Source organism: Mustela erminea, chromosome 16 (genome assembly GCF_009829155.1).
Source record: "Mustela erminea isolate mMusErm1 chromosome 16, mMusErm1.Pri, whole genome shotgun sequence".
Classification (NCBI taxonomy): Eukaryota; Metazoa; Chordata; class Mammalia; order Carnivora; family Mustelidae; genus Mustela; species Mustela erminea.
In genome coordinates, this window is record NC_045629.1 from 46,873,932 (window position 1) to 46,900,619 (window position 26,688).

At 39.5% G+C, this 26,688-nt stretch overlaps 1 protein-coding gene across 2 annotated transcripts in view; it reads right to left on the minus strand.

Annotated features, from left to right (window-relative positions):
• Positions 1-26,688, minus strand: part of NIPAL2 (NIPA like domain containing 2) — a 74,663-nt gene that overhangs the window by 20,985 nt on the left and 26,990 nt on the right. For both annotated transcript variants that reach the window (XM_032316221.1, XM_032316222.1), the window contains exons 4-5: positions 14,930-14,989; positions 7,158-7,279 (exon numbers count right to left, since the gene is read on the minus strand). In XM_032316221.1, the coding sequence (XP_032172112.1) occupies positions 7,158-7,279; positions 14,930-14,989 (182 nt within the window). The remainder of the gene's footprint in view (positions 1-7,157; positions 7,280-14,929; positions 14,990-26,688) is intronic.

Genomic DNA, 26,688 nt, shown 5'->3' on the forward strand with positions numbered 1-26,688 from the left:
GTGCACTGTTTATGAGGTCTATCCAGGATGATACACGTAGTAGAAATACATGTTAAATCCAGTCATTCCTTTGCTCAGACCTCCTATGGTTTCCTATCCCATTAAGAATAAAATCCGGGATGGCCCACATGATCCAGTCACAGAGGGCCTCTCCCCCCCACACCCCCACCCCAGTTCTCTGCAGAGCTCAGATGGTACCTGCCTTTGGGGCCCCTGTACTAGCTACTGGAGTTGCTTGGAATACTCCTTCCCCGATCTCCCTACAATGGCTCCTTCCAATCACTCTAATTTCAGCTTAAAGGTCATCTCTTCCAAGATGTCTTCTCTGACTACTCTGATTTAACAGAGCCACCCCTCATCTACCGTAGAGCATTTTATCATCATCTGGACTATATCCTGTTCATCCATTTATGTGTTTATTTTCGGTCTCTCAGACTGGCACACCAGTTCTGTGAGAATGGGGACCTCATCTGTCCTCTTCACCATGGTCTTCAGTGCTGGGACACTGTTGGTCACCCAATACATATTTATGGAATTAATGAATAAATTATACTTCATATTTATTATGAGCAACTTGCTGAAAAACAGACCTAATGTCTAATAAACTGAGTGTTCAATAAATATTAATTGACTGAATGTCTAAAATTTTCCTACCCTTAAGAAAACGCTAATGTAGTTTTGAGTTCTCAATTTTATTTTGGTTTTAACGTTTTTCTTTTTTGAAGCCCTTAAGATAACCTAAAGCTAAGCATTTTTTTTTTTTCAAGAAGGCAGGATCCCTGGACTGAAATCATAAATACAAATGTTTACTTTTCTGATGTCAGACAAGTAAAAACACCATGGCTATATATATATATATATATATATTTTTTTTTAAAGTACTAGAGTTAGGGACTTCACTACATTTAGGTCTGCATTTTACTTATGGAGCCCTCTCTAATTCAACATAAATCTCTACTGTTTCAGTTCAAGGTTTGCTTGTCCCCCCCACCCCTTTAATCCTCTGTGGGCATGGAAAGCAGCAGGACCATATCTTCCTCATTTAAAAACCTTTCATCTCATATGGGAGATTAAGTCATCCCTCAGTCTTTTCCTGGTTAATTAAACTAATTACTTAAACTTTTTCTTATAGGATTTATTTGCCAGGCCTTTAATTTAATCAGATCATGCTGCAAAAGCTATTAAACTCCTATCACTTTGCCTTCCCCAAAGCTGCCATCAAAACGTTGGATGTCTCAATGCCTGTACAGATCACCAACTGTTAACAGAAATATCCCTGTCGGCTTCATCCCCCGCTTCAACCCCAGGCTTCCATTTCTCACGTGATATGATCACAAACGACTCACAGCAGTGTTAGGGACCCTGTATTCATTGCTGGAGAGAAGGAGGCTCTTCCTGCCCTAATGCACAGAGTGTGTTAGTTAAATCTATTAGCAAGAGGATGATTACTTTCGGGAGGAGGTGGGGTAAAATGAGGGTGGTTATCAGTTCAAATATCACATATGACATTTTTCCAAATTCCATCTCTGTGGCTCCAGATAAATAAAACATGAGCTTCTATGACTCATAATGACTGTAGCTGCCCTATGTTCTGTCTTGTTGCAAGAGGTCATGGAGCTCCCAGGAAGAAAATATTCAAGCGGCACGAATTCATGCTAGTTTTTTTCCCTGCGTGCAACATTATTTCCCCCTCTCTGAAAATACCAATATTAAAACAGCTGTGATTTCCACAGGCTGCTGTGACCCAGGAGGAGGCTGCTTTGCTGATCACTACCTCAGAGGTCAGAGATAACAGCAGCACTGACAGCAGGCTCACCACTCGCTAAACTTGCATTAATTTGTTGAATCCTCACAACTCCAGGAGGCGGACACTATTATCCCTGTTTGGCAGAAGAGGAAACCAAGGCTCAGAAGCGTTAAGTGACGTAGGTCTGGTACACAGAATAATGGCCTCCCAAAGACGCCCACGTTCTAATCTCTGTAACATGTGTGTGCGTTACTCTATGTGGCCAAGGGGCTTTGGAGATGTGAGTAAGGCTACGGACCTTGAGGTGGGGAACCTTGAGTGAGATTGAAGTAATTGTATGAGTCCTAACAAACAGAGAACCTTCCCAGGCCTGGTCAGAGAGAGAGTTAACGTGAGAAAGAATAGAGGCAAGGAATATTAGTGGTCTCAAGCCGCTGCGAAAGGCAAGGAAACGGATTCTCTTCCAGAGGCACTAGCAAGGAATATGACCCTGCCAATACCTTGATTTTAGTCCAGTGAGACCCACGCTGGACTTCTGACCTTCAAAAATAAGACGATAAATCTGTATTGTTTTAAGATACGAAGCTTGTGACAATTTGTTACGGAGGTAAGAGGAAACTAATTGAGGTTTTGGTATCTGACATCTTTCCAGGGGAATAGAATCTTCGGGATGAATTTTCTGAGTTGACTCCGGCTTTTCTGCATGGATTCTCTAATCTCATTAGATTTAAAGGCAATTCACCTCCTTGTTTTCGGCAGTGAAAAGAGCACTGGCCAATGAGATGATGTGACAAAAGAGAGACACAAAATCTCACCGCTGGGTGCCCCACTTGCAGTACAAAAATCTGAGCCCATGTTTACCTCATCTTCTCTCACCAAGTCCTTTCTTGAAAGTCAAGACTTTGAGATGACTTCCTTGGGCGGGAAAAAAAAAGACCTCTGCCAAGGCTCTCCTTAGGATCAAGTGAGGACAAAGATGTGATTCTCAGTGGTCAGCTTTTACTAATTCTGCATAGAGGGGTCTGTACTGAAATGGACTAGAACATGCACCCTGGAGGTGAGCTCCCTGGTTTTGAATTCTGGTTCTGCCACTTAGTTCTTATGGGACCTCGGGCAAATTACCTGCCTCAGTTTCCTGATCTGCTGCAGAGGAAAAGGACAGAAGGGAGTCAGAGCTCTGCACAGAGCTCGGCCTGCTCCGTGAGCAGGGGCTACAGCTACCATTCACGTGCATGTATCCTGACGGCAAAGCAAATGAACCTCATGAGATACAGAGTGATGTCTGCGGAAAACAGCTCTTTTTCCCTTCAGGTTTTTGACACTTGGTGGTGGGTTCTGAAGCAACTCTGCTGGAAAGGCTGACTTAATAATAATCAGCTACAGTCTAGAATTACTCCAAGCAATAACGTTTCGCCGCTGCTTCTGCGGATTTAGTTTTTTGTCCGATGGAGGGAAAGTGAGCACCATGGAGATTCTTTTGTGAAGGATCTTATGTTCATGACCCAAGTTTCCACCCGAATGCTCTGCTGGAAAGTCTGGGTGGGCAAAAGGGCCACAACCAAGCCTGCAAAAGAACACGAAGTAAATGAGGGTCAGGGCCGAATTTCCTCACTCCGGTTCTGCATCCCGCAAAGATGGGTGTCACTCAACCAAAGGTTAAGGTCCTTCGAGGAAAGGACGCCGTGGTCGGCAAGTCTGTTCCCTTCCTAAAGGACCTCTGGCTTTGAACATCTTAACAGAGGTGAATCTCTCAGTCAGGGCCATGTTATGCAGCCGCTTCCCTAGCAAGTTGAAGCTCCAACATGAACTTGTTTTTGGTTTTTGACAAAGCAGCGGTTGGGGCTGCCCATCTATGAATACAGGCCGGGAAAGGCCAGTTAGTGGGTGAGCAGAAGATGCATCATTCTTCACCAGCCCGTTGACACCAGGCTTCTCAAATCCTCTTCCTTCCAGAAAAAGAACCAGCTCAGAGGATAGGCTCCTGGGCTCTTGTTTCTGAGGCCTCCAGCTCGTGCATGCCTGAAAGGTAACCTGGACATCCGCCTGGGACAGGTAAGCCCACGAATCAAGGAGATGCTATTGGCCTGCTGGGTTATGATTTAATGGTCCCCTTTCGAGAAATGGAAAACTTATCCAGACTTTAAAATATTTTTACTCATGGTATTAGTTATTTGATCTGTCCTGAAAAGCACTTCAGGTACTGCATTTATCCTTGGTGTAATCCAAGAACAGCTGGATGAATGACACTTCAAAGAAGGGTCTTAATGGCCATAATTATGATCTTTGCAGTCATGGTTGGGAGAAACAGCACAGAGACTGCCCCCTCCAAGGATTAAATATTAATTACTTCAATGCTTAACAGATTCAAATCCAACTCCAGCTCAAGATCTTAGCATATAATTCATAACTTCTAGAGTCTTAAGAGATGCAAAATATAATGGATTAAAATTCCAAATTAAGATAACGCAGATAATTCCCTTTAGAATCTACTGCCAATAGTGTTATTCAAATGTGACTTCATTGGGGCACCAGGGTGGCTCAGTGCGTTAACCTCTGCCTTCGGCTCAGGTCACGATCTCAGGGTCCTGGGATCAGGCCCCGCATCGGGCTCTCTGCTCAGCATCGGGCTCTCTGCTCAGCATCGGGCTCTCTGCTCAGCAGGGAAAGCCTACTTTCCCCTCTCTCTCTGCCTGCCTCTCTGCCTACTTGTGATCTTTCTCTCTCTCTCAAATAGATAAATAAAATCTTTAAAAAAATTAAATCAAATGTGATTTCATTACAGATTTATTTTATGCTATCTTATAAATATCTGACATTAGTTACATTTTGGGGGTGACATTTATTTTCAAATATACTTTCATTATTTAATAGGAATACAGGCCTCTCCCAGGACTCTAAAATCCCTATTACAGGAATTCTTCTCTAGACCCTGGGTGTCTAATCAGTTGAATGAATTAGTGAATAAATGAATAAATGAGTTTAAGAGTTGACTTTGGAAAGTTGCAAAAAATGCAAGTAATGCCAGAGGGTTTTTTTTTTTAATGGAAATTTAAGGTTTAATAAAAAGTTGGTTTGTTCTTTTTAATGTTTCCTCTGTTATTAAAACAATATATGTCATCATCAAACAATGCTGTTTATTCAGGAAATTAAGTCTTGATGCAACTTTAATCTCCAAAGGATTCGACTCAGGCTATTCATTTTCTGGTCACAGAGTATGTGACCCTTTTCTTACTGGATTAAGAATTTGTTTTGCCTTGTAGGCAAAGAATAATAACACGTCAATAGGACTTCAAGTCTAGGCTACTATGAAACACTTGATAAGTGCTTCTAGAGCCTTGGATTTGATTGATGAAATCTGTTCAAAGGTTAGATCTTGTGGATAAGCAGGAGGATTACAATGGGGCAGAGGGGAGGCACAAAGTGTGATAGGCCCAGGGAAGGCTAATCTGAGCTGGAAAGTCTAATCCTAAAGGTTGATGGAGAGCAGGAGGAAGGGAAGTCTTCTAGTACAAAAAAGAAGAGAGTCCAGGGGAGAAGACATTGAGTTCAATTTTTGAGATGATACATTTGAGGAACCTATGAGACATCCAGGCAGGATGAGTCATAAGTGGACAGATGAGAACAAAGATCTGCAACTCAGAGGAGGACTGGGAAAGAGGTGTAGGTCTGGATTTAGAGGTCCTCCTAAAGGATTATGGGGTTGGCAATGGGATCACCCAAGCAAACCCTGGAAGAGAACGTAGCATGAATAGATTAAGAGTGACTGGCACAAGAGAAGGAGGTGCCCACCCAGAGTATGGGATGGATGGTTAGAGAGGAAGAGGAGAAATAGGGAAAACAAACAGAAAGCTAGGAAAGAGAGGGCCTCAAGGAGATGTTGGGTCATGAGTAAATGTTGCACAAGGTTCAAGAAGAAGCAGTACCAAAAAAGCAATTCCACTTGGCAATTTGTGGGTGTGGGGGGTAATCTACCAGATTAAAATGAGTGAAGAGTGACTAGGAGCTGGGAAAGTAGAGGGGAGAGTGGAATGAGGGGAAACAGGACAGTTTATGACAGAGTGTGTAAAGATGCAGATTTTTAAATGATTTTTTTTTTTTTTTAAAGCAGAGAAACCTAAGTATCTTTGTTGAATAAGAAAGGAGCATAGTGGGAGGCTAGAAAGAGAAAATACCTGTAAGGATTTGTGTTCCAGTGATCAGAATTCTATATCAGAGATGGCAAGATACATAGAATTCCTGTCACACAGACTAAAGACTGTCAGATAATAATGTAGTACTACATAGTCTCCACTGTAGTATTCTGGGTTACAGTTAGAGTGAACTTTACCAAAAATACATGTCCCTACAAATCCCAATGTCACACCTAGAACAATAGGTGTATGAAGTAGGATCATATGAGTTTCCTGTTATAGTGGCAGAGGACTAGACAGATATCTTTTTTTTTTTTTAAGATTTTTTTTTTTAATCATTTATTAATTTGACAGAGAGAAATCACAAGTAGACGGAGAGGCAGCCAGAGAGAGGGAGAGAGGGGGAAGCAGACTCCCTGCTGAGCAGAGAGCCCGATGCGGAACTCGATCCCAGACCCTGAGATCATGACCTGAGCCGAAGGCAGCGGCTTAACCCACTGAGCCACCCAGGCGCCCCTAGACAGATATCTTTTTGAAGTCTCTTCTAATCCTAAAGATGTGTGATTCTCTGTGCTTTGATTCTTTTTGTTGAATTCACAGTTATTTTACTAATATGGTTCTTGGTTAAATGGTCAGGTTGTCTACCCCAGTTTTCTTCTCACCACCTGCCCTTCCTGGAACATACTGATTCTTCACCCTAAACCAACTACCTCCAGCACATTCTCACTGTACCCACTGAATACAATCACTGAGTCAAATAAAATACCCCAATTAGTGCCTTCAAATTTCTACATGAGCTCATTCCATTCTTTCTTTTACACATCTCCCAGTATTATCCTACTGCTGTCTACTTCTCCCCAGACAACCTGTTGCATTGGTCTCAATGAATACTTTTTTGGAAGAAAATCTCTATCTCGAATAAAAGCCAGTGTAGTTAAATGTGTGTCCAGGCATTTCCCTTTGACCTAGGAAGAAAGTTTTTTGGGTTTGTTTTTTACTTTGAGTTGTCCTAAAACATGCTGCTCTGGAATTTGCTGGATTAAATATTGTAGAAATTGTTTCAGTGACAAGTCACCCCCAGGAATAGGATACTCAGGAAACTGGGGGTGTTCTATTGTTGATTTAGTGTTTCAAATACTTTGGTCTTGGTCAAATATATTTACAATTTAATGAGATTATTAATGCTGAGAAGACAAGACTTGATTCATTTGCTAACGTCTGCATTACCAGTGGCCTAGATAATATAACTTCTGGGATAGTAAAATGTTTAAGATTCTTACCACATAGATCAGGAACTGCCAGCCAACAAAGTAATACTGGACTGTTCTTGCAGAGATAGACTGATTTCTATCTGGAGCAAAGTTCACCAATAAATATGTTCCCGCAAATGCCAATGTCATACCTTTAAATAAAATTGAAAAGACAAACCAAGTTGAAAAGGGATATTTGAGCCTTTTCATCAATGCAAACATTACCTGCAGACTGAGAATTACTTATAAAACTGCCTATAGTCCCTCCTTATTAAAATACAATGCATCAGGGGCACCTTGGTGGCTCAGTTGTTAAGTGTCTGCCTTCGGCTGAGGTCATGAACCCAGGGTCCTGGGTTGGAGCCCCACATCTGGCTCCCTGCTTGGCAGGAAGTCTGCTTCTCCCCTCCCTCTGTTTGTGTTCCCTCTCTTGCTGTGTCTTGCTCTCTCTCTCTATCAAATAGATAAATAAAATCTTAAAAAATAATAAAATAAAATAATTCATCAAGCCATCCCTAGATAGCATTGTGCATTCACTTGATGACATTGTCTTTAAAAGGAGGATAAGGGCCAGGGAAAGGATGGGGTGGGGCATAACTTCTGATCTTTCTTTGTTGTTCCAGATGAATCCTAGCCTCTTCAGAAAACCTTTCCCCAAAGGTGGGAAAGATCAGAACACGTGTATTTGGACACATGAAAACATATGCAAGCTGGTTGTTTGTTTCTATGTGGACCAGTAAGTGCATGATAGATCTAGATCCATCAGAGCCCAGAGAGTGGGGAAGTCCACCACTTGATGACCTGATGATCTACTCTGCACTTCCTCATCTTTGAAGCCTTCCTCATCTTTGAAGCCACACACACACACACACACACACACACACACACACAATTTTACACTTTGAAACTGGTAAAAGATCACCTTCATTCATCACTGCCATGTTTTGAAGTCCTTTTAGCAGAAATAATAAAGGTGAGTGTTGGCTTTGCTCAAAGATTTATTTCATTCCATTTCGAATCTAGAATTCTAGGGGTAACTTAGTAAAATATCCACATTATAAACCTATGTAAAGAATGTGTTACTGTCGTCCTTTTCACAGTACTTAAAATAATGGAAAGGAATCTGTGGGAAGAGGGGTCACGTAAAGAGGAGTAAAGGGGGGCCTTGACATTCCAAATAACACTGAAAACTGCTTATTTACTAATAATCGGCAGAGAAAAACTGAGGTAAGTAGGATTTTTCAGACAGCACCCTTGAAAACCTAATTCAACTGATTTCATCACTAAGGTCAGCATTGCTGTGTGTGTAATTTACAACCAGCATTCACTCCAACCTGAAGCAATCTGGTTTATCTATAAAATCTCACAACTGGAAGACACCAACTTCCTGCTCCTCTTAACCAATGATTTAAGGTTTTGAACTCTTATTTCTGAGAACAAACAGCATTTGGCTTTTCACAAAAGCTAGATGATAGCTTTCAAGGTATTGTAGGAACTATAAAATAACCTTCCTCTAATGTAAGAGCTTACTTTGTAATACTTTGTGAAGGCAGAAATTATACACAAAAAATTTTTTTTCACTTCAATACTATTTTGTTATTTTTTCAGCATTGTTATTCTCCCCCCGCCCCGAATACATTTCCCCCTGAATACATAAATGAACAGCTCACACATCTTCACGTTTGTCTGGCATATTCCTTTGTATACATAAATTTTAAAAACTACTTCTACCGAGAATTTTAAAAATGAAAAAACCCAACATATATTATTAAGCATTGCAATAAAAGGAATATAATAAACTTTATAGGTACCCAAGAACTTGGGCAAAACTACTGGTCAGCCCCACCTTTTCTTTGTAAAAGAAAAAAGATCTTATAATTGTTCAATATTAGGTTGCTAGGAGGATGGGATTCTAAAAAAAACCAAAAAACAAAAAAACCCCAGATTTCTAAACTTGGTATGGTGATGTAGAATAAATGGATTGAATACAACTTAAAAACCTTGGAGACTTCCAAGCTTACTTTTGTGAAATCCAAATTTCTTATTTTTATTGAGTTCCTCTGCCAGTGGTTTTTTTTTTTTTAAGATTTTATATATTTATTTGACAGAAAGAGATCACATGTAGGCAGAGAGGCAGGCAGAGAGAGAGAGAGGAGGAAGAAGACTCCCTGCTGAGCAGAGAGCCCGATGCGGGACTGGATCCTGAGATCATGACCTGAGCTGAAGGCAGTGGCTTAACCCACTGAGCCACCCAGGCGCCCTGCCAGTGATTTTTTAAAAAAATCTCCACTAACTATATATAGTGTCTTTACATTTCTTTATTTTTAAATTGAGTTTTGATTGGGTAACATGAGCATATGGTAAAAAATTCAAAAGACACACAAGGGTGGTGAGTAAAAAGGTAAATCTCTCATACACCCTCATGGCCCACTAGTTCCCCTCCTGGAAATTAATACTGCCACCAATTCTTTGATTTCCCTTTTCAGAGGTGTTTTATGCTGGTGTGTGAGAGAGAGCACGCATTTGAGTTTCCTACACAAATGGCAGCATATTACATACCCTCTCTTCTGTACCTTGCTTTTGTTCTATGTAGCAGAACATCCTGGAGAACATTTCACATCAGTGTATCTAGGGCAGCCTCATTCCTTTTAAATCAGCATGATGTCCCATTCTCTGGAGGGAGTGTTATTTAACTTAACTTTGCTACAGGGGGTCCCTGTTTCCCATCTGCTTCCACATTTGCATACTCTGCCCATTTCTACCAATGTAGATCTTCAGTGGGTTTCAAAACTCCTTGAAAACAAATAAAATGACTCACGATTTTGCAATTATACTTTTAAAGTCCTGCACGTGTATTATATCACCGGAGCCCCATGTCACTGTGGGTCTCCTTAATGACTCTAGGGCAGATCAGTAGGTCACCCATTGTTTCTTCTTAATAACTTTAATTTCAGCTTCCTCTGACAATTACAGAGGTAGTTCCAGAGAACGGCTGTTACATGTTTGTTTACGGGGTGTTGTTTGTATTTGTCTGTGTGACTCACAGTCTCCTTTATGGATCATGTGCCCAGGTTTCCGGAGTGTTTAAAAGTGTTGAAGATACTCATTAGCAGCTCCTTATATAAATTTCCTTAAAATGCATTTATACCCCATATTTTTCTAAAAGTGGTATGAGGTGTCTTTTCCTAATATTTTTTTATCTCAGTAAAGCCACAAATATTCTTTCTTTGGAAAGACACAGGTCTCTACATTAGAAAACTTGCTAGTTTACCTTCTACTGGTCCGTTTGCCCAAGAGAGTCATCTAGAAACACTAAGATACTCAAGGAGGGGAAGCTGCACTTGGTCTGCTCTTTGCCCACATAAATGATTAAATTCCAGGTCAAAACTTAGATCATGAAAGTCTAAACCACACTGAAACTGCCCCCACAGAATTCAAATTTCACTGCTGCTTGCCGGCTACAAAGGCTTAGGCATGTTATTTATCTCTCTGTGACTTAGTCTCTTCCTCTCCAGGTACAAATTAATTGACACACCTGCTAGATTCCAGGAATTTGGTTGGACAAGAAGAGCTGACTGGATTTGAAGGTTCACCTGGAGGTCTGATGTGACAGAGGGCCCTGCCACAGAGCTACCTCAGGATACTGACCACTAGGAGTCCAAAACTATCTCAGTTACGCTTAAAATTTAATTGAAAATTGGCAGCTCTTTCTGCTCATGGGTCCCTTCCTGCGCTATCGTGAAAGCACCTTTTTGCTTGAGGCAGGTCTGAAACCAAAAGAGCCAATCTGTTCTCTCAACCAGAAATGATGTTTGTTTTGGCTAGATCAGTATTCTCAATACTGGCCCTTACCCAAGCTGACCATTTGGTGTGGGAGAAGGAAGGAAAGAGATGGTCCTCACGTCACTATTAATCTCTTGACATTCTATCTGGGGAAACCATTTATAGGTCACTTGAAGTAATCAAGTTACTGATCTCTGGAGAGTACTGATGAATTGACTTTTTTTTTTTTTTAAATGATGATACTATCTGGACTTATGTCAACTAGGATCTCACATTCTATTGGATTTAGTACTTTTGATGACTAAGGGAGAAGAGAGGGGAAAGTACTATATAGGTTTTGGCTGATTGAAGGGGAGACAAATCTGGAGCTTTTTAAAGGAAAAATAATCATTAAAATAATTTAAAGTTATTAGTCCACTAAGAATCAGAGCACAGTCCAAAGCCTGTCATTGAGTTAATAATAGTTGGCGATTCCTTTCAGACATAGCTTTTGTGAGGTCATTTTTTGAGGCTAGTGGTGAAAAGCTTCATAGCCACAGAGCAACATTTGGCAATAAATTAGTTCAGCTTGTTTCCACATGGCCCCAAAATCTTCATTTGTTCCATCATGAAAAACAAACTTTCATTTGCTTGAAGCAGGGAAAAATAAATGATTTTCTTTTGCACATTTTGACAATTTAATTTTTAGCATGCTTGTATGTTAATCTTTTTTTTTTAAGCCACTAAGTACTCTTTTCCCTGTTTGGTTTTAGTCTCTGTAGATAAAAAAAAAAAAAAAAAGCCTGAATTTTTAGCTCTTTATAGAAAGAGCAAAATTTTCTCAAGGAAACAGCAATACAGACCCAAAGAAAATACCTGTGACTTAACAGATTACTGAGTGAGGTTGGGGAGATGTCCTTTTCCCCTAGTCTGAAGTGGGTTATTGCATTTCAGGTCACGATAATGTTGTGACATTGCTGTGGGAGGTGTGGGTAAGGGATGGATGGCCCCCTTGTTTCTTCTTCCTACACCACTAAAGTTAAGAATTGATCACTTGTAACTTCAGTATGAAACGAATGTGACATCAGTTATACAGCCCTACTTAAAAAGCATTAAATTAGGAAAGCAAAAATACCCAACGGGAATTGTGGAAAATGTTAGTTGGATTACTGAAGTTTGCAAAGATATCCTAATCAATGTTTCCTCCTATGAGCCACGGGAGGACATGTAGGGGTCAGGGGTTGAGGTAGCAGTGATAACGGTCATAATACAGAACGCTTACTACGTGACAGGCTCTGTTCTAAGAGTTCTGCTTCTGTGAACTCATTTAATCCTACAGAGTAGGTAATATCATCTTCATTTGAAAGGTGAGGAGAAAGAGGAGATGAAGTAACTTCAAAAGGTCACACAGCTCTCTGTCACTAGAGACTCACCCTTACCCATCATGTTGTGGTTGTATCAGACTGCCACTATTAGAATACTGGTCTACCACTCACTGGTTACAGGACCTTGGGCAAGTTAGTTAACCTCTCTAAGTATCGACTCTGTAGATAGGTTGCTCCTACATTTAAATGAGATAGTTCATATAAAACACTAATAGCACCTGGGAAGAGGAACTATTCAGTAAATGTTAGTTCTTCTTAAAATAGGAGAAATTAGCAAAGAATCAAAGAGTTAACAGAGGCTTAATTCTTTATATTATCGTTGTCTTTGGGTATGTGTGTATATGTGTGTGTGTTTTTCTTATTGCCAATATTACATTTTTAGTATTACCTCTCAGGAGTGAAGTTGATTGCAGAAATGATGAGAATTATAGTAACAAGGTTTTATGTGCTTACACAAATTATCCAATTTGATCCTTCGAACAGTCTTCTGTATTTGTCAACAAACTGAGGCCCAGGGAAGTTACATAGTATTACGTGGCCACATAGTTGACAGAAAAAGTCGAATCCAGATTTGCAATCTTTAGATAAGCTATCTAGCTGATCTCCTGCTAGCTGAAGTAGTCTCAGCCTGCTACTTCTACGCCATCTTGACTCCTCCCCCTCGAATCCAGATTTGAACCTATGAAAGTGAGTTTAATTTATACCCTTGGATGTTGAGCTAGTTTTAGTAATGTTTTGTTGGTCTTGGGATTTCCAAGTACATAAGCAAAACATCTGCACACATCGATATTTCTATTTCTTCATTTTCCATAGTTGTGACTTGATTTTTTTCCCTAAGCTGATTGGCAGCAGTTAGAGTGCAGAATTAAGTAGAAACTTACCCTGCCTTTTTATACCTTTGTTAATACTTCTCATGTTAGTTCCTTTGTACATCACCCTCCAAATGCTTAGGAATGGCCCATGCCTGTCCTATCCAGCCGGCAGAACTGACTGAAATGTTCCCGCTCTAAAATGTTCTCTCTGAGTTTCTCAGCTAGTGTAACCTCTATTTATTTTAAGCCAGCGGTTCTCAACTGGGGCTGATTCCATCCCCCAGGGGACATTTGGCAACATGTGATGTCATTTTTGGTTGCTGTAACGAGGGCAGACAGTGCTACTGGCATCTGACGGGTAAAGGCGAGGAGGGATGCCGCTGAACACCCTGAAATGCACAGGCCAACCCCCCTCAGTGAAGAATTCTCCAGCCTAAAATGGCAGCAGTGCTGAGGTTGAGAAACCCTCTTCTAAACTAAATCTTCAAGGCATTAAGACACATATTATTTTCTGCTTTTAAAAAACTTACTACTCTATACATTGTATCATTGACTGTATTATTTGAGGGCAGAGATGCCATTGCCATCATCTTTTTATCACCAGTGTTAACAATAATTAGCAAGTCTGCCTACATATCCACCTGTACTACCTCATTAAATGCCTCAGCTTCATTTAAACTCAAGCAACCATGAACTACAAAAGATGACATATGTTAGATAAAATGATTTAGTCTCCTGGAGACATTTGATAAATGAGAAAAGTGATTCAGGACCTAATTTTTTTAATTCGTAAAGCTCAGACAAATGCTCATTCTCCTTTCTGATTTCATGCCTCTTCCCCAAATGATTCCATAAGCCGTGATATATTTAAAAAAGAGTACAGAACAATAATATATATGAAAAGATACAATGCACATATGACTGTATTTGGGAAAACATTGTAACTATGGCAAATCTGATGATGTTGACTAAAAACTCTACTAGCAGAATCAAACCAAGGAGGAAGAAGAAGTGAAAACACGTTCAAGACACTGGGCTCAAGGGAAACACAATAAGGGAAAACGAATTCTCAACATACCAACACTGGTGTCACATTTAAAGCTCAGATTTTACAAAAAATCTGATCTCCTTGGAAGTGAGTAGACATTGCCTTTATTTAAAGTGCCTAAAGTATCATATTTGTTATCGGATGTCAGCAGCAATTCAGAGAGCATTTTGTCAAGGAAGAAAATATGAAGTTCCAGAACTCTTCTCACAAGGGATATTTCCAATAAGAGGAGGAAGACACAACCAACACATGATGGTTTTGCTATATAAGAACAATCTTTCTGTCAGGAAGGCTGCTGTTCTTTTCCACTAGTAGCTGTATTTCTAGATAAAATTTTGAAGGGGGAATGTGCTGTGTTACTTTTGGAAAGAGCGAAATACAAATTAGGTAGTTAATTGGTGCATCTGATTTTTGTGTGGTTTTCATTTTTATGCAGTTCTTCCATGTAACAGTCAAACAAATACAGCCTTTGAAGTGGAGTTCCTCTATTAGGTAACACAGATGTTTTCTTGGATTTTATTGTGCTCATGAAAATTTCATAACATTCATAATAATAGTAATGTAAAATAATAATTCACTGTGGCCAATAGCATGAGCCACGGGCATGATGACAACTGAACTATTTCATGAGAAGGAGGAGAGGCAGCTCCAGGAAAACACCATTCATCTCCGGATTTATCCATTTCAGTAATTTGTCCCCAGTTTTTAATGCACCTATTTTTTTTTTTATCAATAGTATTATTTGTTTCCTGATTAAGCAGTGCTACAATTACAATGAATTAACCAATTACTTACCTAGTAAATCTGAAGCTCTTAAGTTTTCTTTCAGAAACATAACAGAAATAATGGCGCTACCTAGAAAGAAAATGGCCATTAGTGGCTTTTCCAGTATAAAGACATACATTATGTGGTGTCGTTTGAAAGGAGTTAAGCCCTTTGTGTCTTATACCTGTGTCTTCAACCAGCTATGTCCTGGTCAGAGGCACCCGGTAGCTGTGGCTGTGAGAACAACTTTCTCTTCCTCGTGCTTGAGGATACATAGAAACTGGCCTGGTTTACAATGGACCAAGGACATTGGCTGAGATAGTGCCCTGCAGACAGCAATGGCATAATAAAAGCTTACTAAGTAACTAAATGAATAAATGGAAGGAAGGAAGGAAGGAAAGTAGAGAGAGAAGGAGGGAGGGAGGAAGAGAGGGAGAGAGTCAGGGAGGAAGGCAGAAAGAGCGAGAAGAGATGGAACGAAAGAGTGGAAGGAAGGACGGACGTTTTAACTTTAAATCTACACCAGACTGAAACCCATGATTTGCCTTCATCTCCTCTGATAATTCCTATTCTAATGCTACCTCTAAGGAGCCCCAGACTCCTAGGACTCCTGCCATCCCCCCGCCCCGTCCACACTACACATCCAACAGGATCTCGGGTTTGCTGGGTCTGAATTTCACCCTCCGTCCAGCCCATCCCCTTTTCTTCAGTCCCATGTCCCTGGGCTGCTCAGGCCAGCTTCACCTCAGGCTCAGACCTCAGTCTCCTGCCACTTTACTCACCATATTTGCTTTTGATCTCTTTTATATTCTACGCCCATCCTTACTCAAATCATCAGAATTCCCAGAAACACCGTTTAGTTTCATTCTAAAGGACTTTGATTTGTGTTCTCCCCTTTGCAACTCTGCCTCCATTCTTGTGACCAGCTCTGGACTCAAGGATCACCTCTGGATTCCCCTAGACCAAAGACCAAACCACCCTTTTGTGTAATTACTCCCTGCAATATAGCTTTCTTATTACACCGAAGGTTTATTTGCCTGTCTCCCCTCAAAGACCATCAGTTCCCTTGACTCTGAGATATGTCTTCTAAGATCTCCTGGGTCTGCCTAGCACACAAAGAAGAGAGTTTGTGGGATCTCTGCCCTGCTATTTGCTGGCCCTCATGGCATAAGATCCTCTTTCCCATGACTGATGCTACTGAACCCTCAACCTTCAGCGAGCCATGACCTACTATGGCATCAGGTTATATAGGATATGTTGAATCTCTTTGAGTTTCCTCTCATGGAGCCATTCCTCTGTGAGTAGAGGCTTGGGAAAATCCAAACTTGCAATAATACAAAATAATACACAACATAATTTGTATTTAGATTTTTAAGTTAAATACAAATTTAATTAAATTTGGGGGAGGGGCAGAGGGAGAGGAAGAGGGAGAATCTTAAGTAGGCGCCACACCCAACATGGAGCCCAATGTAGGGCTTATCTCACGACCTGAGATCATGACCTGAGCCAAGGTCAAGAGTAGGATGCTTAACCGATGAAGTCAACCAAGCGCCCCTGTATTTTAAAGTTTTAACAGAAATTGTTAGCGATGTTTTTAAGTTGATTTTTTTAAAGTAAAAATATACAGAAGAAAAGTCATAAAAATAACTCATCATCTAGAGAAAACTGCTGTTAATATGTTGGCGTGTTTATTTTACCTTAGTTGAGATAAAATTGTAATGCAAATTTTTTTTCAGTTTCCTTAGTTAGCATATTATTACACTTGCCATGTCATTTAAAATTCTATATAGATAGAAATTTTAATGAGTCTGTATAATAATTCATTAAATCAGTTAAATTTGAATATCACTATATTTGGTATTCTAACAACTGATTTAAAACAAAACCACACCAGAAACCCCCATTCAAGATAAGCTGGGATTCTCTCATGTTTTCTCCATCTTTTTCTCAACTAGCTCTCTTATTCAAGCTGAGCTGTGTCCTTGCAAACTTCTCCTGGGCGAGTTATTTATCGGAATGGATGTTTTACACAGAATAAACAGAGCATGGAAAACATTCGCCAAGCATGAATTTAATTGGGTGGTGTGGCTTACAAACACTAAAGCAATGTTTTCCGTACAGACATATAGCCCATTATATGAAGAATTGAGTTTGGGACAGGTGTAAAAACATGGGAAAATTTTCCATTTCATATTTGAACCAAAACAATTCAGGGAAACTAGTTTCATATGTTAGGGAATTAGAGAAGGTATCAAAACCAAGACCCTGTTCGCATCCCATTACTGACTCCCTGTGTGATTACATAAGGAATGTGTCCAAGTGGAGAGAGGTAGATTAATAAGAAATAGGTGAAGAGTCACTACTAACACATACCACAAGTATTCCATGACAACAATCCTTGAGACAACTGCCTCACAGCCAATGAGTCCAGAGAGAAGGGAGACATGGTTTACCCGGAATGGGAACAACTTAGAGCTGGTGGGAGATACAGAGACAATGTACTCCAGGTCCTAAACATGGTATTTGGGAGGTAGGTCCACAGAAGTGGTCTGTTTATTCATTGATCCATTCATTTAACAAACATTTGTATTATAGCACAACTGGAACCAAAGCTCACATTTCCTCAACCCTGGTCCAGGGCTCTTGCACAGACACCACACTCCGTTGCCTCCCTGGAAGGGAGAACAGCATTGTTCTCTTCTCGCTGCTAAACCAGTTTCGTAAATAATTTCACTTTTAGAAGGGATGGGGGAATTGCTCTGTAGGGGACAATTTCATTGCTAACAAGGGACAGGATTGGTAACAATAAACTTGAAATATACCATATGCCCGAAATGATATCAATTGCCATAAAAGTTGTCAGCATTTTATGAACATAAATATGCTACTTTTACTCTCTGAAAGATCTTATGTCTAATACACTTCTGTACTCATTTTTTTTTGTTTAAGAGAATGTGAACTTTTCTACAAAATTGTTAGATGAAAGAATTAGATTTTTAGTTTTATTTATCTAGCGAAGGAAGTGATAAAAAAGAACATTCTGTTAAGAAACACTCACAATTCATTTATCTTTCAAAATATGGTTAAAATGAGAGCTGTGCTGTGCAAAAAGACAGTATCTGAGCAACAGCTTATAACATGACTTCTAAGGGGAGCAGTAAATTTTTAAAATGAGAAAAAATAAATAATCTGAAATGTGCCATATATATATTTGCAATCAGAGATTTGTCAAGCTCAACCCTGTCTCATTGCTGCTTTAACAACCACTACTGCCTAGTAAACACCTAGGAAGAGGTAAGAACTACTCTGCTTTTACTCCTATAGTAAAAGTTAATATTCGGAAATAGAGCATTTCAAGACCAATAGTTTAAAAAGCATTAACACAGACCACAGTTGTGAATTAAACAGATTTGTGCTAGGTGTGATTAAACTATAGTGACTACTGAGCATTCACTTCAGCACTCATGGTTTTGTGGAGATTTTTGACTGGGGGTGTATTTGGGCGGAGGTTCAAGAACCCTTTTCCGTTCTGGCCCTCATACGGACGCAGACCGAAACAGAGTGCTCACAGACAGGTCTACGAAGAGCGTTATCTGTGGGCACTTGGGGTTGAATTCATGACTCGGTGTCACACAGGGACTCCAGAGCCAGACACTGACCCCAATGAACATAATGCACTAAAAAAGAAAAAGTGAGAGGTAGCATTTGTAAGATAATATACCAAAATTTAAACAGTGGTTATGTAGAACTTATGGTGGGGAAAAAAAAAAAGACAGCAGGAATATTTTCTGTAAGGGGAAAAAATAAGAAAGCTTCTAGTACTTTCTCTGGTACAAAATGGTGTTCCCATGAGGCATTTTATTAATGTATTCACTAGGCCTTAAAGTTCTAATGCTTCACTGTCAGGAAGACTCTCAACAATTATAGAACAGTCAACTATTCTATTTTTAGCCATTCAGGTGTCACTCAGATCAGCAATCAGAATGGAGGTCATTGGGGCACCTGGGTGGCTCAGGGGGTTAAAGCCTCTGCCTTTGGCTCAGGTCATGATCCTAGGGTCCTGGGATGGAGCCCCAAATCGGGCTCTCTGCTCAGTGGGGAGCCTGGTTCCCCCGCTCTCTCTGTCTGCCTCTCTGCCTGTGACCTCTCTCTCTCTCAAATAAATAAAAAATATCTTTAAAAAATATTTTAAAAAATATAAAGAATGGAGGTCAAGGTTGACACGGAGAAGCTTACATGAGGGAATTCTGAATCAGGTTACCAGATGAAAACAGATTAAGGCCAAGCAAGATTCTGGTGGCTTCTGCTGAACCAAGTCTAGATGTGGGGGAGGGTGCCAGTTCCAGCGGTTCCAGCAGTTCCACGTGCCCTGGTGTTCAGCTTCATAACGCTCCCCGAAATGAACGCCAAGTTTGTTTATCTTTTCTCTGCCTCCCCTATGACATCTCAGAGACTTGGTCCAAGGACTGGCTGTTATTATGGAAGAGTTATTTCACTTAACATGGTCAAGGGTTGATGCTCTAAGATCCATAGCAGGCCACAAGTGAAAGAAAAAGATAACTATAAAATAATCTGGGGCATGGGAATTCAGAAAGTTCACATGAACTTGATTTGGGTTTCTTCTGTAATAACTACTATAGGAATTAATAAATCAGAAGTTAAGCATCATATTTCTATATGTTAACAATAAAACTCATAGGTAGATTTTTACAGGTGAGTTTAGATCTCTGTGTCTGCAGAATAGAGAACTGAGTACTCCATTTTTACATTTATATATGTAATTTTAGCCCTTGTTTTCTAAATATTTTATTTATTTATTTGACAGAGAGAGCGATCACAAGTAGGCAGATAGGCAGGCAGAGAGAGAGAGGGAGAGAGGAGGAAGCAGGCTCCCTGCCAAGCAGAGAGCCCAATGTGGGGCTACATCCCAGGACCCTGAGATCATGACCTGAGCCGAAGGCAGAGGCTTAACCCACTGCGCCAGCCTGGCACCCCTTAATTCTCTTTTTACTAAAGGTTTAACAGTACAGAAGAGTTTGATTACTATTTAATGTGTCATACTATGGCACTTAAAAATATTTTGTTCACATTTACTACTTCTCATTTTTTACCCTTTATGACAACTTAATTTTTAAAATCTTTTAAAATACTTTATAATTGACAGACATTACAATATAATGGTTTGATATTTGTATTTGGGTTTTCCCCTCTTTTTCTAAATTTTATGTATTTATTTGAGGGGGGAGTATGCACACACGAGTGGGGGAGGGGGAGACGGAGAAGCAGATGCTCCGCTGCTCAGGGAGCCCAAAGTGGGGCTCAAACGCAGGACCCAGGGATCATGACCTGAGTGGAAGGCAGAAGTTTAACTGACTGAACCACCCAGGCACCCATGGATTTTTGTTTTTGTTTTTGTTTTTATTTTTTATTGAAGTATAACTACATACAGTGTTATATTAGTTTCAGGGACACAATGTAATGATTCAGCAATTCTGTGCATTTCTCAGAGCTCATCAAGGTTAGTGTACTCTTTTAAAATTTAATTTTTTAAAAATTAAAAATTGTGACACACAATCTTACATTAGTTTAGGTGTCCAACTTAGGGATTTGACAGGTTTATACATTATGCTATGTTCACCCCAAGTGTAGCTACCATCTATCCTTTTACTTCATTATTACAATAAACACTATATTCCTTATGTTGTGCCTTTTACTCTCATGTCTTACCTATTTCATAACTGGAAGCCCACTTCTCCCACTCTTTTTCACCCATTTTGCCCAACCCCCACTCCCTCCCCTCAGAACCACCAGTTTGTTCTCCCTATGTATAGGCCTGATTCTGCTTGTTCTTTGTTTATGCATTTTGTTTTTTTAGATTCCACTTGTGGGGATTCCCTTAAGTATCCCTAAAAATATTGAGCATCTTTTCATGTCTGTTGGCCATCTGTATGTCTTCTTTGGAAAAATGTCTATTCAGGTCCTCTGCCTATTTTTTAATTGGATTGCTGGGGTTTTTGGTGTTGAGTTCTTTATACATTTTGGATATTAACCCCTTATTGGATATATCATTTGCAAGTATCTTCTCCCATTCGGTAGGTTGCCTTTTTGTTTTGTTGATGGTTTCTTTCACTGGGCAAAAGCTTTGTTTTTTATGTAGTCCCAACAGTTTATTTTTGCTTTTGTTTCTCTTGCTTTAGAAGACATAACTAGAAAAATTTTTCTACAGCTGATGTCAGAGAAATTACTGCCTATCTTTTCTGGTAGGATTTTTATGGTTTCAGCCTTCACACTTTAGGGTCTTTAATCCATTTTGAGTTTATTTTTGTGTGTGGTGTCGGAAAGGGGTCCAATTTCTTTCTCTTACATGCAGCTGTTCAGTTTTGTGAGCGCCATTTATTAAGAAGACTGTATATTCTTGCCTCCTTTTCATAGACTGACCAAATAAGCATGGGTTTATTTCTGGACTCTCTGTTCTATCCCATTGATTGATGTGTCCTTTTTTGTGCCAGTGCCATATTGTTTTGGTGACTACAGCTTTGAGTATACCTTGAGATTTGGGACTGTGATCCTTCCAGCTTTGTCTTTCTCTCAAGACTGCTTTGTTATTTAGGTTCTTTTGTGGCTCCATACAAATGTTGGGATAGTTTATTCTAGGTCTATGAAAAATGCTGGTATTTTGATTGGGATTGCATTACTTCTGTCGCTATTTGACAGATTGCAAAATGATCACCACATTAAGTCCAGTTAACAACAGTCACCAAATATAATTACAGAATATTTTTTTTATAATGAGAACTTTTAAAATTTACTCTTAACAACTTTCAAATACGCAATGCAGTTTTATTAGCTATAGTTGCCATGGTGTATGTTACATTCCATGACTTATTTATTTTATAACCGGAACTTTGTACCTTTTGACTTCCTTCACCCATTTCACCCATCCCCCCCCCCCCTGCCCCTGGCAGCCACCAGTCTGTTCTCTGCATCCGTAAGCTTTTTTGTTTTTTTGGTTTTTTTTTAGATTTCACATAGAAGTGAGATCATATGGTATTATCTTTCTTCGACTTATTTCACTTAGCAGAATGCCCTCAAGGTCCATCCATGTTGTCACAAATGATAAGATTTCATTCTTTTTCATGGTTGAATAATATTCCATTGTGTATTAATACCTTATTTTTCTTTATTAACCCACTGATAGACACCCAGATTATTTCTGTATCTTACTTATTGGAAATAATCCTGCAATGAACATGGGGATGCATTTATCTTTTAAAGTCACTGTTTTTGTTTCTTTAGATAAATATCCAGAAGCAGAATTGCTGGATAATATGGTAATTCTATTTTTAAGTTTTGAGGAATCTCCATACTGTTTTCCAAAGTGACTACACCAATTTACCTTATCACCAATACTGCACAAGAGTTCTTTTCTTCCCCACATCCCTGCCAACACTTGTTACTTCTTATCTTTTGAGGACAGCCATTCTAACAGGTCAGGTGATACCGCACTGTGGTTTTGATTTGCCATCCCCTACTGATTAATGATGTTCAGCATCTTTTTACATGCTCGTTGGGAATCTGCATGTTTTCTTTGAAAAGAGTCTATTCAGATCCTGTGCCCATTTTAAAATTGGGTCATTTGTTATTTTCGCTATTGAGTTATGTGACTTCTTTACGTATTTTGGAAGCTAATGCCTCATTAGATATATAGTGGGCAAGTATTTTCTCCCTTTGAGTAGCTCGCATCTTCATTTTGTTGATAGTTTCCTTTGCTGTGCAGAAGCTTTTTAGTTTGACATAATCCCACCTGTTCATTTTTGCTTTTGTTGCCTTTGCTTTTGGTGTCAAATCAAAAAACAAACAAACAAACAAAAAAAAACCATGCCAAGCCCAGTGTCAAGGGGCTTACTGTCTACATTTTCTTCTAGGAGTTTTATAGTTTCAGGTCTTAGATTCAAGTCTTTAATCCATTTTGAGTTAATTTTTGTGTAAAATAGTGGACCAGTTTCATTCCTCTGCATGTGCCTGTGCAGTTTTCCCAACACCATTTGTTGATGAGAGTGGCCTTTCTCCAATATATATTCTTGGTTCCTTTGTAGTAAATTAATTAAACATAAATTCCTGGGTATATTTCTGGGCTCTCTCTTTTGACCCGTTGATCTGGGTCTGTTTTTATGACATACCATACAGTTTTGATTACTATAGCTTTGTAATGTGGTTTGAAACCAGGGAGCATGATGCCTCCAGCTTTGTTCTTCTTTCTTAAGATGCTTTGGCTATTTGGAGTCTTGTGGTTCCATACAATTTTAGAATTGTCTTTTTTAGTTCTGTGAAAAATGCCACTGGAATTTTAATAGGGATTGCATTGAACCTGTAGATTGCTTTGGGTATGGACATTTTAACAATATGAATTCTTCCAATCCTGGAGCACAGACTATCTTCCCATTTATTTGTGTCTTCTTCCATTTCTTTCATCAATGTCTTATAGTTTTCAGTCTCTTACCTCCTTGGCTAAATTTACTCCTAGGTATTTTATTCTTTTTCATGCAATTGTGACTATTCCTCAAAAGGCAAATTTAACCCTGAACTAAAACGATCGATTACACTTTATTCAACTCTGATATGGATATAATATTCTTATCTGATTCAGTTGTAAAAAACAAAACCAAAAAACCTTTGGTCCATGGGTTATTAATTCAAATGTTTAGGGGTCCAATTAGGCAATCCTCTACAGAGGGCAAAATAATGAAGGTGGTGGTTGGGGCAATGAAGGGGGATGGGCTGTGGATGGTAGACTGGTGTGATGAGGGTGGGTTGCTGTAGCTATGAGGACCAGTGACCTAGATTATACAAGACCAGTGAAAGGTGACAGCCGTAATTCAGCCCTAGCCAAATGCAAGTCCAGGACTACCACGTCTGATTCTTTAAGGCAAACCACTTTTTGTGTGTCATGGTCCAATTTTTAAACATGGGAAATTAGTTTATAGTCTTTCAAAGCACTGTTTAAGCCAAACAAAACACAGCAAAGTTCAGATCTGACCTACAGGACACCAGTTTTTGGAATCTCATCTAGCCCACAGTGAACGTTTCATCAATTTTCATTTAGTGTCATCCAATTTTTTGTTTAACCTCTATGATCTGAAGAGAAACTGGGGTATATTTTTACACAATGGGAAAGCAGAAGACAAAGTAGTAAAGGAAACCCTTTTGTAAAAAAATAGTCCCCGACATGAAAAGAACATATTTATATAATAATGCTATAAACAGATCTTCACATGTAAATATCTGGCTTGTGGTTTCTGACCACTTATAATGGCAACTTTATTGCACTGCTAAAAAGTGAACCACGAAAGCACTTTCCCGTCACTCACAATCAAGCTTCAAACATGTGGACATGTTCAGCGTGCTCCCAGGCTCAATCAACTATAACCGTCGGCGGTATTGACTACCCCCAAATTATTATTCCCTCTTAGTTGTAGCATTGTAGGGGGAATGTATGTCAATTACAACGTACTCCATGGAGTTTGGATTTGAAAGTCTGAGGATGTGAAGGTTTGAGAAATGTTTCTTTGTAGAGAAAAAAAAAAGGTGCTCTACCATATTGGCAGGAATACAAGTGTCAAGTAATTCATGTTAATAAAAAAATTGCTATTGTCATTTATTGAAGATACTGCAGAAATAGTTCATAGGTAATTTGTATAATTTCAAATAAGGAAATTCACCTGGATTAAGAGTAATCATTCTTTCATTTCTACATTTTTCTTGACACACATTAGTGATTACACTTGAAAAGACTCCAAAAAAGTAAAAACTCCATTATTGAGAAGATTAACTCTGTATTATAAATTTATATAATAGCGTATTATTTCAGCAGGAGTAATTTCTCTAGAAATATTTATGGCGTCCTCAAAAAATCAGCATGAGTGGGAAAGACCTTACGAATAGAGCTTTTTAGGTTTTAGGGATGCTTTCAGCTGAGTGCATGAGCAGACATAAAATGAGAACTTCAGGGCTTCATCTTGTGCTCTGAAATTTGGGGACAAATCTGCTAAAGCAGACAACCCAGCAAGCCACCAAAAAAAGGGATTTTTTTCTGTATATTTCCGATATTAAAATAAATGCCCATGTGCAACGCCCAGAGGCAGCCGCTGTGGTCTGGAGCCCCAGTGATCTCATCCAGCACTAAGCACAGGGCTCCGGAGGTCTGGGAGAATTCGCAGCATCTAGGTTCGTGGAATGCTACAGGTCACTTGCTTATTGGTCTGTTTAGGTTTCCTTTCATTTGTTTCTAATAAAAATCTTGGAGACCGAAGTTTCTGCTTGAGATGACTTCTTTAGAGTTCCCAAGGCCTCACCAGGGTTTTCTGGCTACACTATGACCATCGCCTAATGGGTTACAGATACACTTCAGCTCAGAGTTCCATCACAGCACAAGACAGATACATGAAACAACATATATTTCACACCATGGATTTCCACTGGAGCGGCCAGTATGTTGGGGAAAAATGGAGACGGAAAAGCCTTATCGGTCATAGGTCTCATTCTCTCCTCATTTTCTCCATGCAGTTGGCTCTCCAGCCGTCATCTGAATTAGCCCAGTCACACGGTGACTACTTCTCTTAGGAAATTTTTCCAGGGCCAAAGAGATCTTGCTGCTATTGATTCTATCATTCCATGTAAAATTCCAAGTGTTTGATCTCATGTAATTCATCTCAAGCCTAATCTATCCATTACCAGCTTCTAGTCATCTGGGCAAGAATGAAGTAAAATAGCAAGTTTATGTGTCTCATACATTACCGACAGAGCGGCTGCTCGTTCCATACTCGTTTCTTACCTTTATTTCTCAAGTCCTGCCTGAATTTAACTTGGAAGGAGGTGGTATATTCTGTGAACTCTCTTCTGATTACTTTAAGTCAATACACTCAGGGATATTAGAACTGAAAATTGTCATTGGTGTTTTCATTATGTTCTGTTTCTCCTACTCTCCTTGCCCCTGCAACAATCTCCTTGCCACCCCCAGAAAAATTAATTTTATATTGACTAAGGTCTACCATGAATCTCCTTAATTCCATGGGACTTCAATTCTTTTGACTGTTGATGGCTGCATCCTTTTTTTTCAATGCTTAAGCAGAGCATAGATACATCATGAAGATGAGGGGGAAAAGGAAAACATTAAATGTAAGGCTGGACTTTGCAGATGCACAAATAATTTAACCCCCAGAGGACAAGCTTATAAACTTTTAAGCATGTACAGAAGTGAATTTCCATGAGCTCCTTGCAATGAAATGCTCAACTATCATGCTTTTAAGTAAGTGTTTTTTGTCTTCTAACACCCTAGAACAGAACATCCTATCCTCATTTTATCAAATTTCAAATTCAAACCAGGTCTACAAAGCTGTATTATATGATTTCTCTGCACTCTGCTTTCCTGGAGAAAAAAAGATGGCACGCAAGCAGACATACACAGCCATGTCCCCTGAGTCTCAGTTAAATGGTGAGGAAAAGACATTAAGCAGATCATTATGAGAATGACAAAAGTTGACGGAGGGAAAATGTAGGACCAGGACTGCTGGTGGCAGAGTGCACAAAGACACAACGTCTGAGGAAGCACATTGCCTATTTTGTCGATTTGTATATTTTTCAGGACAATTTTATGACAGGTGGTACCAAAGTGTCCTTTACTAATGACATCACCATACTATAATAATTTCCAGACAAACAGAAATAAAGCAGCACGAGAAAGGCTACCTTTTTCTAGTCATAAAAAGGCACCACATAGACAAGAAGAGGGC